Below are 19,088 nucleotides of genomic sequence, written 5' to 3' on the forward strand. Positions count from 1 at the left end.
ATACCAAATATGAGGGTGTCTCATTCTGTCAAGCTTCAGTTGACAAACAGTAGGCACTTTCAGCATTTGACCTCAGAATGGTTATGGTCTATAGGAATCGGGAATGAGCTTCCTTTCTCTCTTTAAATCCAAATCAGAAATACTTCTACCAGACTCAGGGCCTTGGATGCAAAAGCAACTATCTGTGGAAGTAGAACCTGAACCTGTTCTAGGAACTCTTGTACTAGCACCAGTAGAAGACTTCACCGTGGTGTGCCAGGGTTGAGTTACAGAAGAGTGAGTCTGTAATGAGAGGGCTATGACAAGTCTTGGAGCTTGAGCAAAGTCTTGTGCATACAAGAACAATAATTTATCTGGGTTTGGAGTCACTCCTCTCATCCATATTAGAGCAGAAATGGGTTCAGGTCTTGAGGCCAAAAGTCACCCTCTAGACCAATGTTTCCCAAACTTGGGTCTCCAGCTGTTGTTGGACGACAACTCCCATCAACTCTAGCTAGCAGGACCAGTTCTCAGGGATGATGGAGAACCGAGTTTTGGAAAACCCTACTCTAAACCTTTCTCTGCAGACCCAGAAATCTTCCCTTGAACTATGATCCTGCCTCTAGCTCTTACTTTTCCTGCTGGAGAGGAGTGTATATTATTTCATTCATTCATTCATTCAATTTATATACTGCCCTCTACCAGAAGATCCCAGGTAGTGTACAACATTAAAAGCACATTACAGAGCATCAATGATAAAAACATAATAAAAAACATACTGAGAGGCAGCCTAATAGTAAAGCTAATCATAATAATAACAGTCTACTCTGCCACACTTTCACAGACCATAGAATATTTAATAGCCATAGGCCTGGGTAAAGAGGAATGTTTTTGCCTGGCACCTAAAAACATGTAATGATGGCGCCATGCGAGCCTCTCTGGGGAGAGCATTCCACAATCGGGGAGCCAGCACAGAAAGTGCCCATGTATGAATGTGTGTAGAAACTAGCCTAGGAAGATTGCACAAGAAGGGAATATGACCCCCAGGCTGCAAATGGTCCCCCACCTCTGTACTGCAGTCTCCCTGAGGCATTATCCACATGTAGACACTATGCATGGATTAAGGAAGTAAAAGGCCGTGTGCCAGTGGCCAAGCCCCACCTCCTGCCCTGGCTTTCCATACATAGGGAAAGTGCATGATTGAGCAGCCGTCAGCACATGGATGCCTAGGTAGCATGGCTAGTGCCATCCATACAGAATGTTGAGAGTGGAGCCGGTGGCACAGTCCCACTTCCCCTTCCCGCCTGTAGGTTCTCTGCATGGAGACTATCTGAAGGTGGCTTAGGTGAGAAGCACCCCTTCTGTGAAGGGCAGGTTTGAATCCATGGCAGGGTTATGAGAAATAATTTCTCCAAATTTGCATTCTTCTTTCAAAAGCTTAAAAAGATAGAATGGCGCAAAGCAAAGGATAGAACCACCCACCTTCCGTACCTTTGGTACCATCCTACAGTTCTTAATTGTTTCATGCCTGATTTCATTCCTGAGTCAGTATGCTCATTATAACATGGGAGAGGAAGAGTCTCCTGTTCAGCTGGGCAATTAAAATTGTCCCATATGATGTTGCAGCCAGATATAGATAGATGGACAGAAAGAAAGCTAGATTTAGATACATAAAGAAAAAAGCTAAGTCCTGCAATGTGTGCCTTTGTGAAAGGGCACATTGCACTGGGGCACTGGAGGGTAGGCTAGACTGAGCATCTCTCTCCCTGCTTTCTAGCCAGTGTCAAACAGAGAGCAATGTGTCCACCTTTAGTGAATGATGAAAGACCTGAGAACGATGTTTCTTAAAAACAGTCAAATACATAGGCATTCCAAATCCATGGCTGACAGTTGGACGCAGCGTTTGAAGCTGCACAGTTCCTGAACCCTGCTAGCTAGAGGTTTGAGGTTTTTTTTGCAAAAGGGTTGGGGAGGAAGCTTTGAAAAAACATTCTTACCTAGAACAGCTGCCACCGCTGCACACTAGCACCCGTCTTCTTTTGCACATCTTAACATGCATGTGTGCAGTGTGGCTGCATTGTTACAACAGAAGGACTTGTTCACAAAGCCTTTTTTGTAGCCTCTTCAAAAAAAAAAAAAAAATCTCACATTTGAAGTACTTGTAAACATTGAGTCTTTGTTGTGATTCTTTTGTGTGTTTGCCTGACAAATTGGATAGCTTGAAAGGTCACCTACCAACCCAAATTGTTTTATGTGTTACAAATCAAGGATAAAAAAAAAGAAAAAACACACACATGCAAGAAAACTAAAAAGTTGGTTGAGAGCTGTCAGCTACCATCTTTGCTTTTCTTTGTTATTTTGAGATCAGTACTGATTTTTTGTTTTCTTTAAATATCCTTAGAGACAGAAGTCCAAATTCCTTTTTAATGCTTGTACTTCTGGCTCCCCCCCCCCTTCCCCAATTCCTAAAACATTGTTGGGACTAAACAGATAAATGTTTTCTGAGGCAAAGGCAATTTTAAAATGTGGCGTTAGCTAAACGTTTGTGTGTAGCAGTAATGTGAATCTGAGGAGGACGGGATCTAAATGTGGACTTCCTTGAGTGCAACATCCCTGCTGAGGCTTGATATTACATGCCAAATGGTGGGAGAAACAGCAGAGGCAGTGATAAATATACATTTCTTAAGATTTCCCAGAAGCCTCTGCTGTTGGAAATAGAGTGCTGGGCTACGTAAACTGTGGTCTGGTCAAGCAGGACAATTATAGAACAGGTGTGGGGACATGTGGGCCTCCCCACAGGTGCTGGACCTTTAACAACATGCCAGCGTTTCTCTTGGTGAGGAATGATGGGAATTGTGGTGCAACAGCATCTTGAGGGCCTCAGGTTCCCCATCCCTTCCTTACGGTGATATTGCAATGAGCGATATCAGTGGCTTTGTTTTGTATTAATGATGCCTGCATCTGCTTAATATTGTTAATTTGCCTTGTACCTGCCCTGCATGGAAAATTTTCTTACCATTGGGAAACTATAGCCTATTATTACTATTATTATTATTATTATCTTGTATCAGTTATTAGTTGCTTTACTCGTGGAAGTAACTCATAGGCTCAGTAGAAATACTAAAACCAACTGCAATAAGCAGAATAAAAACTTTTTAAAACCTCAATAAAAGACAGGACTTACAGATCCTGCCACACTAGAAGAGGCCAAAGATACTTAAAAACCCTTCAAATCCAGGGCCCAAAGCCCGGGTGAAAAAGAAAGCTTTTGCCTGGAGCCTAAAACTAGATAAAGATGGTGGCAGGGGCGTCTCCCTGGGAAGAGCAGTCCACAATTGCAAGTGGCCATGTGCTTATGCTGTTTTGCATTGTTTTTGATGGCTTGGTTAGTTGTTGAAGGAGGAGTGCAGTCTTTGCTGGCCCAGTGATGCGACAGTGCAGCTTAAAGGCCATAGTCCGGGCAAGATTCCAGGCACCTGCTTGTTGCAAGGCCAGTGGTTCTGTTTGTGTTTGTAGCCGAGCCATGGGATCAGGGCTGTCCTTTCCGTTATCAGATAGTTGCCCTGATCTGGGGATCACACAAGCAGCTAGCAGGCCTTGTGCATTGTCCTTCTCTCAAGGAATGAGATAATTCATGTGCTTGGGGATGCAGCTGCAGTTGCTTTAAACAAGCTATTGAATGTGTGACATTTTTTTTTCTGTCCAAAGCTAGCTTTTGCTCACCTAATAATTCTGACCGTTTCTAGGCAGCATCTTAAGGACTAGAGCAAAGTCTAACTTGCCTTATAGATTTTCTTGAGGGTTTCTTTCTTGAATTGTGTATTGTAAAAAGGATGGAAGGGTGGAAATGACTGTGTGTTTATCTATAATATATAAGATGAGGTGATCTGCCTATAATTTATTTTGAAAAATGTAATTATATTCAAATTCTTTGAGAGAGTAACACATTTAGGGATTTAAAAAATGTGTTTGCTTTTCTGTGCTTTAAATAATTATTCTCCCCACCTTTGTTTCAAATGGAAAAAAATCATATTAATCCACTTTCATTTTATTCTTCTTATTTTAATAGCCAACCCCCTTCTAGAAGCCTTTGGAAATGCAAAGACCGTTCGTAACAACAACAGTAGTCGCTTTGGAAAATTTGTCGAAATCCATTTCAATGAAAAGGTATCAGTACTTTTTTGTGCATGGTAGGTTTGCACAGGAACTTCCCTTTTCTTTCTGTAATCTCGTTTGGAAAATCCCTTTAAACATAACCATTTCCTCATTCAGAAAAGCTTTATTTTTCCCCTCCTAGAATTCAGTAGTTGGTGGATTTGTGTCACATTATCTGCTGGAGAAATCGAGAATCTGCGTTCAAGGCAAAGAAGAAAGGAATTACCATATTTTCTACAGGCTGTGTGCTGGAGCCTCTGAAGATATAAGAGAGAAACTCTATTTAAATTCGCCAGATAATTTTAGAGTGAGTTTATTGTTCTTCCTCCCCACTTTCCTCCATCTTGCAGGATGCTTACAGTGAAGTTGTTGTTTCAATTCAGACATGAAACCAGGGTACCCAACGTGGTGTCATCCAGGTGATGCTGGGTTACAATTCCCATCATCCCTGGCAATTGTCCCTTCTGGCTTGGGTTGATGGGAGTTGGGAATCCAACAACAACTGGAAGCTGCCAAGTTGGCTACCCCTGTACTAAACCTTGATTTTTGTGCCGAAAGTGGTTTCATCTTCAACTTGTAATCATATTTCTGCATTCTCCTATAATGTATTTTTTATCAGTTAGATCTTTTCATGCATATAAACATTTTATTTTTGTTAGTGTCCTGTTACGCAAGGCGTGGGATGGTTTGCAGGATGACACATAATATGAAATCAGATCAAAATGATAGGAAGGAATTCAGCGTCGTGGTAAAACAAAATGTTCCATCACCACAAATACTGCCCACTATGACTTGCTTTAATTATTTTTTTAAAAAATTGCTATTTGCTCTAGTTCAATTCGCTGTAGCGATGTATTATGAATAGTCCATGGGTGTTGTTTTTCTCTGATTGAATTTCGTTTTAAGGGTCTATTTGTTCCACTGTCCTGGTTTTAAAGTATATTGGGTTCGACCCAGAGGTCTCATGAACAGCTCATGCAATATTTCCACTGGAGGAATGGAAGAGGTGATTTATGCTGGTTTCCCCATCCCACCCACCCCCAAAAATCTGCACTGAAAGGTTGGCCTATTCTTCAGAACAGTATGGAAAGTGGGGCTGAGGGGCTGCAGGCATAGGGGGAATTTAGCCCAAATCTCCCCTCCCTTTCCACTGGTGGGAGCTTCCACTGGATATCAGTCTGTTCTACATAGGACCCCTTCTATTCATGGAAGAAAAAGTCTTGATCTAACCCAGAAATAATACCTGCATTTTCAAATAATTAAATTAAATGTATAATAGGATGTAAATGAGAGGGACACGGGTGGCGCTGTGGGTTAAACCACAGAGCCTAGGACTTGTTGATCAGAAGGTCAGCAGTTCAAATCCCCGCAATGGGGTGAGCTCCCGTTGCTCGGTCCCTGCTCCTGCCCACCTAGCAGTTCAAAAGCACGTCAAAGTGCAAGTAGATAAATAGGTACCGCTCCGGCGGGAAGGTAAACGGCGTTTCCGTGCGCTGCTCTGGTTCACCAGAAGCGGCATAGTCCTGCTGGCCACATGACCCGGAAGCTGTACGCCGGCTCCCTCAGCCAGTAAAGCGAGATGGGCGCCGCAACCCCAGAGTCGGTCACGACTGGACCTAATGGTCAGGGGTCCCTTTACTTTTACCTTTACCTTAGGATGTAAATGAGACCATAAAGTAGGCCTCACGGCAAATTAACAATTCTGTAACATGATCTTACAATTACATCCTGTAACATGATGATGATACACCATATTTTTCTGCTTCCTTCTATAGTTTTTGTTGTTAAATGTATCTTTTGTTTTCCTTTGCTTCACAACAGTATTTGAATCGTGGTTGCACTCAGTACTTTGCCACCAAAGAAACAGATAAGCAAATTTTACAGAACCGCAAAAGTCCTCAGGTATGAGACCTACTCCGTATGTTTTACATTCATGTTTAAAAGCTCAGACTTTGCAGAGCAGCAGCAGCATTTGCTGCCGCCCATCGCTTGCTGCTATTTCACATCTGGTTCACATGGTACGACTTATTTTTGCTTTGTATGCAAGCAGTTTGGCAGCACTGATTCTTGTTTGAGAACAGGGACTGAATGTCACCACCAGTACTTCAGACAAATGATTGGCACTGTCAAAAATGACAGCAGCCATCTGTTAGTGCATGCAGATCCTAATGTGCAGCTGGAAAACCTATCCACTGCTCTATGTAAGGGCATTTCAACTGGGACCCATTGTCTCAGCTGTGGCTTCCCTTCATGAACCGAACTTTTATTCATGTACATATGGATTAATCTTGGGAGGTTCTGTTCTTGCATATGTGCCCAAGTTGTAGCCACTGAAATTTCATTGGCACACATTCTTTAGGGAAGGTGTCCTATGACTGAATACCCAATTGGATTCCCCTCCCCACCCCAATCTGACTATTTATAGAAATGAAACGATAACACAGCAGGTATTTTTTTGCTTGCTGTGTAGTTTAACATTTCACTACATTGTTGAGTTTAAATACCCGCAGAAGCCCAAAGGTACAGAGTATATTTTGTAATGCTGGTCTCAGTAAAATAAACAAACAGAGAAGCAAAATTCAATAAAAGTATGCTATTGGGCTGGGTTGTTAATCCTGATTTCCCTACGTCCCCACTCCCTAGTCATCGCCAGTATATAGCCTCCAAGTGGGGGGGGGGGTACCTGTTCACAGAAATGCTTCACTCCCCATGTGAGTGCCCACAACAATTGCAACTGTGGTCCATTATTGGTTGCTCTTACATGAAGTCTTAGCTAGTGAGGCAAGAGAGAAAAAAATCCCTTTCTCAGTGCAAATCCTCTTGCCATGGCAGTGCATTACCACTCATATGGCGGCATAGCATCAGGCTTATAGTGAAGTGCTGGTACCACAAGACTAAGCTGGGCTTAGGTAAGTAGCTAGTAAGTAGCTGCTCATGGTTTCTCTCTGTAACTTGCAATGCTCTTTGGGCATGTAGGAATAGTTTATACCCCAGAAAGCACATTGGAGAACAGTTCGCTTATGCACTGGCACCTTTAGGATTATTCATTAATTTATCTGTTTGTGGTAGCTTGGAGCTGTTGCAATGTCCAATCAAGTAATTTGTCCAACTCCTAGTATTGCTATGTAGTGCGTAGACATTAATTTTTATTACTATTATAAGACACGTGTAAGTAATAATAAAAATAAATAAATAAAAATAACAGTATTCTCTCCAAAGGATCAGTCATATAAAGAATGCACAACCAACTTCATTTAGCCATGAGTGGGCATTGCTTTATAATTATGTATTTATTCACACGACTGCTTGGACCAGTGGCATTTGTGGGTCTTAAATAAACTTTTAGCCACAGACTGTATAAGACATGATGGCCAAACTTGGCCCTCCAGCTGTTTTGGGACTACAACTCCCATCATCCTTAGCTAACAGGACCAGTGGTCAGGGATGATGGGAATTGTAGTCCGAAAACAGCTGGAGGGCCAAGTTTGGCCATCATAGGTGTAAGACATGCTCTCACTGCTGAGGAAGCTGTGGTGCGGGTAGTCAGGTGAAAAAAGGTGATAGGGTTTCTGCTGTGTCACAAACTTCACCTGCTGAAATTCCCTCTTCAGCTCAACTGTTGAAGGTGCGGGGAGCCCTGACTTTTCTTTTTCCTTCCACCCGTCCATCTTATGTGGATGCCATGTGAAAAAACTAACTTCTTCTCAGTTCAGTGGGTGATATGTGTCTTTTACATCTACTTGACCCCTGTACTGATCAAAAGCTTTGGTTGTTGTGGGCTAAAAGCCATGTGAATGAGCCTGGTGTCAAAAACTTGAAGGGATTGTTAATGTTAAATGAAGAGAAGATCCATCTTGTAAATACAGGGATCCTTTTAAATATAGATATGTGATCTTGAAGGATGACCTATTTTCAGAGGTATATTAGAATGCAAATTCTGTCTTCGGTTTTAAACAAATATATAGTCTGTGATCTCAGTATGTATCTTGGAATTGATTCCTAAGAATGTCACCTGCCCTTTCTAACTATAAGTTATTCTCTTTCATCAAGCTATTCCATTGTATAAGTCATCTTTGTTGTTTCATCTTTAAATCTCCTTGAACATGTTTTAATAATAGTAAGCGGAGTAATCAATTAATGCTTACATTATTTTTATCCTTTTCCTATCAGGAAGATGAGGTGATCACTTTGTATAATTTGAAATTTTAATTTCATTAAATTGCTACGTGATGTGAATTTTTCAGATGCATGTTAGCATTTTTATTCTTAGATGATTAGATCAGTGTTTCCCTTGTTTGGGATTAAAGTGGGTACAATGCAAGTCAAATTGCATCTTCTCTTTGGGTTTACAGTGAACTTTTAAGATTTAAGGATTATTTTTCTGCATGCTTCCCCACACCCTTGCATGTAGTAGCTTGCTTTTTAGTTAAAATGTTTAGATTTTAGAGGTGGTGGTGGTGTGTGATGTTTGAACTCAAAACAGCTGAATAACCATAACTGTGTGTAACTTTCCCTCCCCACAAAGAACCCATTGCCTGGTGAATTCTTATGCACTATAAAAGTTCATATGAACTGGGCTATGGACTTCTATACACAGTTCTGTTTGCCAGACCAGTGTTTGTTTTTCTGCTGAATTTTATGATCCCACACTTCATTCATAATCTACGTATATTGCTGTCGCCTGACTTTTTTTGTGCCAAAACTGAGGAATGTTAATATTGGGCCTGAACCAAATGTTCGCAAGCAGACATTTTTGTTCCATTTTATGGGGGCCAAAATGGGGATGGGCCTGTAGCTCAGTGTTAGAACTTATTCAAAGATCAACCCTTGACATTTCCATGTAGGCCTGCAAATGATTCCCTTCCAAAACACTGGCGTGAGCTCCTAGTCAGCTTTGACAGTTCTGAGCTAGATCAACCAATGATCTGAATTAGTGTGAGGCAACTTCCTTTGTCCTTGGCTCCTCCTTATGCAGCTACTTGATTACTGCCTAAATGTTTGGCTGCTTTCTCAGGCTGCTTTGACCTGATTATGTGACAGCAAACAGTTGAGGATCATGTAGCATCCGTGACAGTGTGACGCTACCCTGTCAGAATGCTATGAAGCCTATTCAGAGTGAGGACAATAATTCCTGCCCTCACTCTTAAGGGCTGTTTTCTTGAAGATTTTCTAAACGAGAAGATACTTCCCATATTTAACACTACTTCCATACATTCTTCTGGTAGATCTTTGTGAAGTTTCAAATCACTCTGCCCCGTATACTCCTTTCTCCACATTCAACATCGTCCTCCACATTGATCTATAATGCTAGACAAACCTTGCTAGAACACAAATCTTGATTTTTATGTGTGGTATTTCTGAGCTCTGTCCATCAAATACACTTTTGCTTGCTTTGGCTGGATGTTCACCAATGGAAATATTAGTTCCAAGCATTTTGAGACTGCTTTTGTTTTGCTTTTATAGTACTTGAAATCAGGCTCCCTGAAAGATCCTCTGCTCGATGATCACGGAGACTTCAACAGAATGTGCACTGCGATGAAGAAGATTGGCTTAGATGATGAAGAGAAGCTGGATCTCTTCCGGGTGGTGGCTGGCGTTCTACACCTTGGGAATATTGATTTTGAAGAAGCTGGCAGCACTTCTGGTTAGATCAGTAACTTTTGTTTCATTTTGCACCGAGCAGTGTTGATGCTTTGGTGAAAAGTTGGTGCGCTTCAGCAAAGGAACACAGAGGATTCCTTGTTTGTGTGTGGCGATTTACCGTATTTTTCACTCTATAAGACGCACCAGACCACAAGACGCACCTAGTTTTTGGAGGAGGAAAACAAGAGAAAAAATATTCTGAATCTCAGAAGCCAGAACAGCAAGAGGGATCGCTTTGCAGTGAAAGCAGCGATCCCTCTTGCTGTTCTGGCTTCTGGGATAGCTGCGCAGCCTGCATTCGCTCCATAAGGCGCGCACACATTTCCCCTTACTTTTTAGGAGGGAAAAAGTGAGTCTTATAGAGCAAAAAATACGGTTTTTTTCTTTCTTAAGAGATATGCCTATTATTATGTGTGTGATTCTGCCTTGTTCATTCATGCTTTGTGGAATAGTTTGTGCTGTGTGTTACAAGTAGCTGTATAAAGAAAAGGACTTTGTAGGCAGTTGCTGGTTCCTTACGTTAATGATTTTTTTTGAACCCACTTTTTAGCTGTTTCCCCCCCTTTTGCTTTTAAAAATAGGTGGTTGCACTCTGAAGAATAAATCTAGCCAGTCTCTGGAATGCTGTGCGGAGCTCCTCGGTTTGGACCAGGATGATTTGCGTGTAAGCCTTACCACCAGAGTCATGCTGACAACAGCAGGGGGCACCAAAGGAACGGTTATAAAGTAAGTGGTTCAGAAAAGCAGCGTGTTTCTCTTTGTTTCTCTCCCCCCCACCCACCCCAAACAGCTGCCCTACATGGTAGTTGTCTTTTTTAAAAAACGGAGATTGTAAAAATTGCCTATTAAATCTTTGCTTTGAGCTATTCGGAAATGTCTTACTTGCAACTGTTTATGGCGGAATAGAAATTTAGAGTTGCGTTCCTTTCCTTTTTACTTTTTGCTTTGTTCTGCAAGATGAATAGCACTTTCCGAAGAGCAATAAAACATCTGTTGCTGTGCCAAATTTATTTCTGTCTCCCTTTCATCCCAGTGTGCAAGAGAGAATATATCTGTGCAATAACGGTAAGGGGGAAAAAATTGCCTGGCAGTTTTGTTAATGATTAACCTGTCAAACGCTAGCAGGGAAAGTGAAAATGCCTTGCAGTGTGTCTCGGCACAGCTTGAATCCATATTCGCATAACAATAATTGCTTAAAACCTGGGAGTAAGCATGATGTTTGTACTAAGCGTGCAGCCTGCACGGCTCCTTGGAATATTTTAAAGATGGAAGTGGAAAACTCCAATGTTCGCTCAGTTCTTTAAGCACTGCAACTTACTCTTTTGTGTGTGTGGTTTGCAGCACTGCGCAGCAGAACTGCCGCTTTATAGGCATGAGTTATGCAAATAGCCTGCTATGTAAACGGTTTGTCTCCTGTCAACATTGCTTGAATTGTGGATGGGTTCTGTTCAGTCACTTCGGCTATTAACAGCTCACTCTCGCAATGATTCATCTTACCAGTGATTTACGCTAACTGAGAACCTTGCCTACTTCTGCAAGATGACTTGGTTTGGTTTGAGGTGGGCTTTCAATGCACCACCCCAAATTTCCATTTTAATTACATGACATTGTGTCAAGAGCCCAAAGTTTGTACCTTTGCATACCACTTGCTTAGTATCGCTTTCTCTGATGAGGCTGGCTTTTCCTCAAAAAGAGAAGGCAAAATCCAGTGGGAAGAGCTCTTAATGAACAGAATGAGACTGTGTTGCCACTTCGATATCACTTCTGACTTAATGCAGCTGGTGGGAGGGCAGCAGTGGGGAAGGAGGTCATTCTGTACAAGGAGAAGGATACAGAGCAGCAGGCAGTGCAACCACTCCTGCGCTCATGGTGAAAAGACACTTCCACTTGTTCAAGGCAGTCCTGCTGAGTTGCCCCAATTTTCCTCAACTGTTGTAGCCCTCCATGCCCCATCACACACTTACCTTTCAGAAGTAGGGGACTTGAAAGCCCAATTGGTGCACTACCCTCCCATGTTTTCTTGAGTGGAGCCAGTAAACCTACTTGCCATCCAGGAGGGCCTTTAAAACACTGATATATCATGAGTTTCCATCTTCATTCACTTCAACAACTTTCAGTGGGCATTGTTGCTACCCCCACACTCTAATAAATCAAGGTGTACTTTCCCAGGGTACAAAAGGTAAGATGAACTTTAACCAAAAGTTTCCTTTCCGTGCTATAGGATGGCAGAACCGAACAAGCTGTCAGTATTTTGTGGGAGGGATTCAAGCAGGAAGTTTAGGTTTGCGCAATTCAAGGGGTCGCCCTAATTCAGAAACAGAACTTTTGCAGTTAGTAAGTGATGGGGGAAATTGAGATGACTGACTGGCCAATGAGAACATGTATAAACACCCCACAAGCAAATCGGGATGAATGCCGATTGTATAACAAATAAATTGGAACAAATGTTCAGTAAAGAACAGATATCATCTAACTTCCACGTAAGCTTTGTGGAAGCAAATCAGGATGAATGCTCAATAACTAGGGCATCTGGAGGAGCCCCAGGTCTAGATTAAATTCTGTGTCAAATATTGAACAGGTTTCTAAACCAAAGCAAGTGCCCATTTTTAGGTTATAAACATGAGCAAGAACTTGTTGACATGACTAACTATTCAGCGGAATAGTTGGAAAAACTTCCTTGGAAAATGATAGACCATCCTTTTTCAGAAGGTTTTCAGCAGAGGCTGAAGGCTACTGATTAAAGAAGCTGGATTTCCTACATGTTTAGCAGGCTTGGCTAGGTGACCTTGGAGGTCTTGTCTGACTCTATGGGCAGTATTCAAGCAGGCATTACTCATAATAGGCCCACTCAAATTAATGGCACCTTAAAGACCAACTAAGGTGCTACTGGAAGGAATTTTTTTATTTTGACTATGGCAGACCAACACGGCTACCTATCTGTAACTCAAATTAATGGGCCTGACTTAGTCACGTTCATTAATTTAAATAGGCCTGCTCTGAGTAAAACATAGTAGAATAATACCCGGTGATTCTATGAAAATGTACGAAATGCAGTCACTTTTGGAGTGATTAAAGGAAGAACAACAATAACAACAAAAAGATGATTGCTGCACTTTCCCCATTGAAAGTACAGAGAATACTGAAGTATTAAGATTTAGGAAGAATGAGCTGCTTAATAGGTAGTGGGGATGAGCTTGATGAGATAAACAGAGATGACTTGGCCATGGTACTCTATGGCTCTGGCGACTTCCAGATTGGATTATTTTAATACGCTGTACATGGGCTGCCCTTGAAGGCGACTTGGAAACTTCAACTGGTTCAAAATGCAGTGGCCAGATTATTGACTTGGGGGTGTGTATGTCCCTAGACAACACTCAAACACCCCTGTCCAAATGAATTGCTGGTTAATTTCTGGGACCAATTGTGCTAGTGTTTGCCCTTCCTTACAAACCTTCTTTGGCATTAAGATCAGCAGAGCTTAGTAGTTCTGCTGCTCCCAGATGGTTGGGGCTGTGATGGCCTAGGAGAGGACATTCTCCATGGCAGGCCCTTAGTCCCCTCTCCTCCCACAGAGGTACATCTGGCATCTTCCCTATACAGCTTTTGGCAAATGCTGAAGACACATTTATTTACCCTGGCCTTTCAAACTTGAGGTGTGTGTTTTCAGATGCCCACCCTCTCCCTATGACTGTAATTTATTTTAACCATTTTTAATTTCTGATTTTTTAATTGTTGTTGTAACCTTCCTGGGACCTGTTGGTTAAGGGCGAGCAATCAATTTTAGTAACAGTTAATAAATGAATAGTTTTTAATGTAACTATTATGCAGTAATGGGGGCACAGAATTTTAGATGGGTCCTGCCTTATTCATGGTCCCCTGCTGCTTGTGCCAGTATTCCCACGACAAACCATAAACCTGTAAAAGGGCAATTTGACACCCGTGTGACTTCTGGAAGCATGGAATTTGATCTTTTTTTATAGCCACAGCATTTTGGCTGTCTTAATATTTCAAGATTCCAAAGTGTTGGGTAGAGCTATGAAGGCCTGAGGAGGGGGGAAATGGAAGAATTGGGGGAAATACCAGTTTCCCTCCCATTTTTCTGCTTTTTGTCCTGTTGTGTTTCCAAAAGGGGGGGGATCCATAACAATACGGGGGGGGGGGAATGGGTCCTACCCCACATTTTCCATTTCCTCCCAGGACTTCACATCTCTAGGGCTGGGGTGCCCACCCCCCAATACTGTAGAAATAATATTGAGGGATAAGTTTGCATTCTGTTTTGAAGAGGTTCTGCAGCATCATATTTTATAGTATAGATGACTATATAGTTACTTCTAAACTACAGGTGTTAATGTATACTACTTTCTTCTTCCTTCAATTTTCCTTTAATTTTGAAATCTACTGTGGAAAGTTGCTGGGTTTTTTTTGGGGGGGGGCTAAAATTATGGTGTGCATAGTGCCTTATATAAAAGATTGGCAGTTGACATGAACGACGAGGATTACAGCGCTGAGCTCTTAAACGTATCAGAAGGGGAATGTAAAGGAACCTTCCCTCTATTTATAAGATAGGATTGCTGTCAGTACCTATTACGCTAAGATAAATCAAGAGATAGTACATTAAGGCTAATTACACTCTAATGTAATGTAGCTCCAGCCATTCCTAATGAACAGATGAACAGAGCCTTCATTTCTTAGATACTTCGTTTGCAATAGCGGGGAATTCCAATGCACAGCAGCTTGCCTTTACATAGGGTTTTTACACAAAGGAGAGGCGTTACTGCGATAGAGGAAAGCCTGCCTTTTATACCCCTAAGAATGGTGTAATGCTAGACAGCTGCCCTGCAGGCTCTCTACAATTCCTCTCTGTGTTGACCTAGAGAAGAGCGCAGTGTAGAGAGGCCTGTAGCTCCTAATCCTTTTCTCTGACAGTGTCAGCATCTCGGTGCAAATGGGATTGCGTTTTTTCAACAGGCTGGGCTTAAAATTGCCCCCAAAACAGATCAGATTCCCTGTGCAGCTTTCGGTTGTTTTTCTCTTTTCTTTTTGCAAATAAGGTAAGGGGGAAGAGGGCAAAGAAGTGAAATGTCTTAAAAGTTTCTATCCCCCCCCCCCCAATCACAACAGAAAAGCTGTCTTGGAAAACCTATTTTCATTGTTAGCTTTCTTTGTGTCCATGTCTGTTTTCAGTGCATACCTGTATGCTTGTGAATAAAACGAATCAAACTTTCCACAAAAGGCATGCCCAGCTCCTGGTGGTTTGTTACAGGGTGTGCATTTTGTGGCTAGTTACTGCAATGAGAAGGCACTCTTCACAGGAGGTTGGGCTATAGATTTCTCTCCAATATTTTGAGTTTTAGGTAGCTGCAATAGTCCCTGATTGGCTATAATTTCATGCCACCCCCCATCATGTGACATCACGTAGCCCATAAAACTAATTCTGAGTGAGGGCAATTCTTCTGAACAGGCATTGTTCAAATAAGTCTCTCTTGCCCTCAGGGGTGGTGTCACATTGCCGAACCTAAATTGCTGTGTGATGAGATCATTGTTACCAGGAAGGTCAATTTTAAAACACCTTTTTTGTGTGTGCTCAGCCCTCAAAGAAATATACCTGTAATATCCTTTCCTTGTTTGAGACACTTCCTTCTCTTCTTTCCAGTTTCTCCTCAGGGTCCAGTGTTTTGAATCCGGCCTTTCCTCCTTCATCTTCCATGCTCTCCCACTTTCAACTGAGTCTGCTTCCTTCCGATTGTGGATTTTAAGCATTTTAAATAGCAATCTTTCATCTTGTGTGCTTTGTTACATAAAACAGGATGTAAACAGTTAAAAAAAAGGGGGGAGGCAGAGGGCACTGAAGTGGTTAAATGAGCAATGCCAAAGAGCTGCTTTACCTATTACCACAGAGTGGAACTAGAGGATATGCAAGGGATTAGTACATCAATTTCTGCTCTTCCTGGTATTACGTAATGAAGGAAGATGTTATGTGCTCAGTATTTGGATACAGCTTTCACGCAGTTCCAGGGAGCCTAGAGAGAGGATGTATGACCTCTTTTAAAGGAGTTCACCACAGAGCAGCATTCCATATAATCACCTTGCTAACACATGTGGCTGTTTTTGGGCTTGCGGACTGTCTGGGGTCAGTGTAGTGTAGTGGTTAAGAGCGGTAGACTCGTAATCTGGGGAACCGGTTTGTGTCTCTGTTCCTCCACATGTAGCTGCTGGGTGACCTTGGGCTAGTCACACTTCTTTAAAGTCTCTCAGCCCCACTCACCTCACAGAGTGTTTGTTGTGGGGGAGGAAGGGAAAGGAGAATGTGAGCCGCTTTGAGACTCCTTCAGGTAGTGATAAAGTGGGATATCAAATCCAAACTCTTCTTCTTCACATGAACCGATGCATCCATGTAGGTAGTGTGGCTGCCCCAGTTTCCATGAGGGTGGCAGCATTTTTCAGTCCTCTGCTATAATGAAAATTGACGTTGCTGTGTATACAGCACCCATGTTGGGGAGACACCATTCATGCAAATTGGTGTCTCCACATTGGAGCCGTAGACACAGCAGCTCCAATTTTGCAAGCTCAGCTTGGCCATAAGACCAGCATTATCTCCAAGGCATATGAACCACTCCACGTATTCGTTTTGGTTTTCAGGTACAGGTACCTGTCAGGGCACTGCCATCAGTGCCGGAGGGAGAGAGAGAGCTCCAGAGGGATACCAGAGAGCGTCCCGGGATTGGGAGAGGCAGCCTATCTTCTGGGGAAGGGAATCAGCTCAGCTCCAGTGGAGAAGGGGGACAGATGGGGGAATCTGAGAGGGAGTCACATGACTCCTTGCCTGGGACCAGCGGGGGGAGGAAGGGTCCTCCGCTGCCTACGCCTTCCTTGCGCAGAAAGCTTCCGCGCAGGGAAAGTAGGAGGAGACTGGGCGTGAAAGAACTTCTTTGCTGGAAGAAGTTTAAGAAACGCCCACTGACGGATTCTGCCAGCGATTGAGACAGCCACGGGTGAGTGGCTGTCCGGACAGAAAAGGTTCACTTAGGCAACCCAGCCAGGTGTGGGCACCGGCTTACGCACGAGCAACCCCTTGAACCATTACAGGTACCCTACAGCTATGTTCAAGTGTTGAAACTCCTGTCTTTTGCCTTAATGCATGCATGTTGGAACAGCAAACTTAAGATTTTACTGGTATTGGGCCCTCCACCAAGGTTGATGGCTGTTAGGCTCCCGGCCTTTTTATTGGTGGCCCCCATGCTTTTGGAATTCCTTCCCCTAAGAACTCCACTTGTCCCCTTTTCTTGTAGCCTTTAAGAGGACAAAAAAGGCTTAAAAAAAGAAAAGAAAATTCCACCATATTGTGTTATCTGAGGTTTTGAAGATTGTATCTTGTTTCATTCTGTTATTTTGCATTTGTTTTGGGAAGTCGTGTTGTGAGGGCTTGCCACCAAAAATGGGGAGAGCATAAATGAACAAATATCCTCTTGTTACCATGCAGGGTTCCACTGAAAGTAGAACAGGCGAACAATGCACGTGATGCTCTGGCAAAAACTGTCTACAGTCACCTCTTTGACCATGTGGTAAACAGGGTAAACCAATGTTTCCCTTTTGAGACATCCTGTTTTTTCATTGGAGTTCTTGATATCGCAGGTTTTGGTAAGTCTTTTGCCTAGGGAACTCTAAATTGCTGTTTAGCTTTAGTATGGTTGCTGTATTGCATCATCTGCTTTCAGACCGTGCTCTGGGACCTAGTTAGTGATCTGTATTTCTTCCATTGGAGTGATCACTTAGCATTGTGTGTAAGTCTGTTGACATTCAAAGCAGAGTGAGCATTACATTGGAATGGGGGAAGCTAAAAGTCCAAATGACTAAAGCCTGATCCCAGGAAACCTTCCCAAAGCAGTGATTTAGATGGTGGCATTTATGTTGTGGTGACACTTCCTTTTTATAAAGTGCTATGTAGTCAGGCAGTATTATTCAATAAACAAGCAGTGTTATCAACCTATAGCAGAAGGAGCTGTGGGAGCCGGAGACTGGGAGATCAGCAAGTAAGCTGGGTAGAGATTTGATACCGTGAGTTCCCGTTTCAAAGCTCCTTCTTTAAACCACTGTGCTACCCTGGCTATGTTACCTGTCTTCAGCTTAATGGAAGATGTGGAGTAATCTAAAGAAATATGACAACAAATTGTTCTCATTAAGCCTTGGATGCAGCTGGAATTCCCGTGGTGGGAAGAGGAATTGAGTCCACGACTCTGTATGCAATTACCGTCAGAAAGTCAGAGCTGCTACCTGAGCACTTCCTTTGTATTTTGAAAGAGAACAGTAGGGGATAGTCTAACTTCACTCTTCTGAATTGCAACTGTGTTCCTGCATGGAAGACCTAATGTTGGAACTTTGTGCCTTAAACCAACATAAGATTATAATAAGTGTATTTCCTAGCTGACGCCCCCACCCATTTTAAAGCATATTAATTCCTTTATTTTACAGAATATTTTGAACACAACAGCTTTGAACAGTTTTGCATTAACTACTGTAATGAGAAGCTGCAGCAGTTCTTTAACGAAAGGATTCTCAAAGAGGTAATTGTATACAACCATAACAAATTTATTATGGCATGGACCACAGTCCGCTTCATCAGATGCATGAAGTGTAATCCTCATTTGGCAGGTGGTGGGAATGGAACATACAACAATGAATGCAGAGTGAAATTCAGGAGAATCCAGTGATAATTACCTGAAAGCAAAGTATTTACAGTGACCAGTTAACAAGGCTGTTCAGTGAACAAACTCATTAGTCTTTAAGGTGCCACAAGACTCTTGTTTCTGCCACAACAGTTTAACACAGCTACCATTTTAGAATGTGATACAGTGGTGCCTTGCAAGACGAAATTAATCCGTTCCGTGAGTCTCTTCGTCTTGCGGTTTTTTCGTCTTGCGAAGCACGGCTATTAGCGGCTTAGCGGCTATTAGCGGCTTAGTGGCTATTAACGGCTTAGCGGCTTTAAGAAAAAGGAAACAAACTCGCAAGAACTCGCAATACGTTTTGTAAGACGTTGCGAAGCAAGCCCATAGGGAAATTCGTCTTGCGGAACGACTCAAAAAACGGAAAACTCTTTCGTCTAGCGAGTTTTTCGTCTTGCGAGGCATTTGTCTTGCGGGGCACCACTGTACATGTTGCTTATAGTCATCTCACTGAGGTTTTTCTATTACCAGTGTCTGATCTGCAGATACAATACATCCGCAGAACTTTGCCTGTAGCAATTCTAGGAGTCAACTCCTTGAGTCTCATGGACTTATGGTCATCCTGAGAAAAGTTACACAAATATTGCA

The 19,088-nt window shown here is 42.5% G+C and overlaps 1 protein-coding gene across 6 annotated transcripts in view; it reads left to right on the forward strand.

Moving 5' to 3' along the window:
- The window catches only part of MYO6 (myosin VI), a 108,147-nt gene that overhangs the window by 42,372 nt on the left and 46,687 nt on the right, over nucleotides 1-19,088 (forward strand). For all 6 annotated transcript variants that reach the window (XR_014524663.1, XR_014524664.1, XM_083497424.1 and 3 more), the window contains exons 8-14: nucleotides 4,049-4,146; nucleotides 4,277-4,441; nucleotides 5,956-6,036; nucleotides 9,598-9,778; nucleotides 10,359-10,503; nucleotides 17,258-17,415; nucleotides 18,247-18,338. Coding sequence is in view for 4 of the 6 variants with exons in the window: in XM_083497424.1 (XP_083353550.1) it covers nucleotides 4,049-4,146; nucleotides 4,277-4,441; nucleotides 5,956-6,036; nucleotides 9,598-9,778; nucleotides 10,359-10,503; nucleotides 17,258-17,415; nucleotides 18,247-18,338 (920 nt within the window). In the remaining 2 variants the exon portion in view is untranslated. The remainder of the gene's footprint in view (nucleotides 1-4,048; nucleotides 4,147-4,276; nucleotides 4,442-5,955; nucleotides 6,037-9,597; nucleotides 9,779-10,358; nucleotides 10,504-17,257; nucleotides 17,416-18,246; nucleotides 18,339-19,088) is intronic.

The sequence above is a fragment of the Podarcis liolepis genome (assembly GCF_965112155.1).
Source record: "Podarcis liolepis genome assembly, chromosome: 3".
NCBI classification, from domain to species: Eukaryota; Metazoa; Chordata; class Lepidosauria; order Squamata; family Lacertidae; genus Podarcis; species Podarcis liolepis.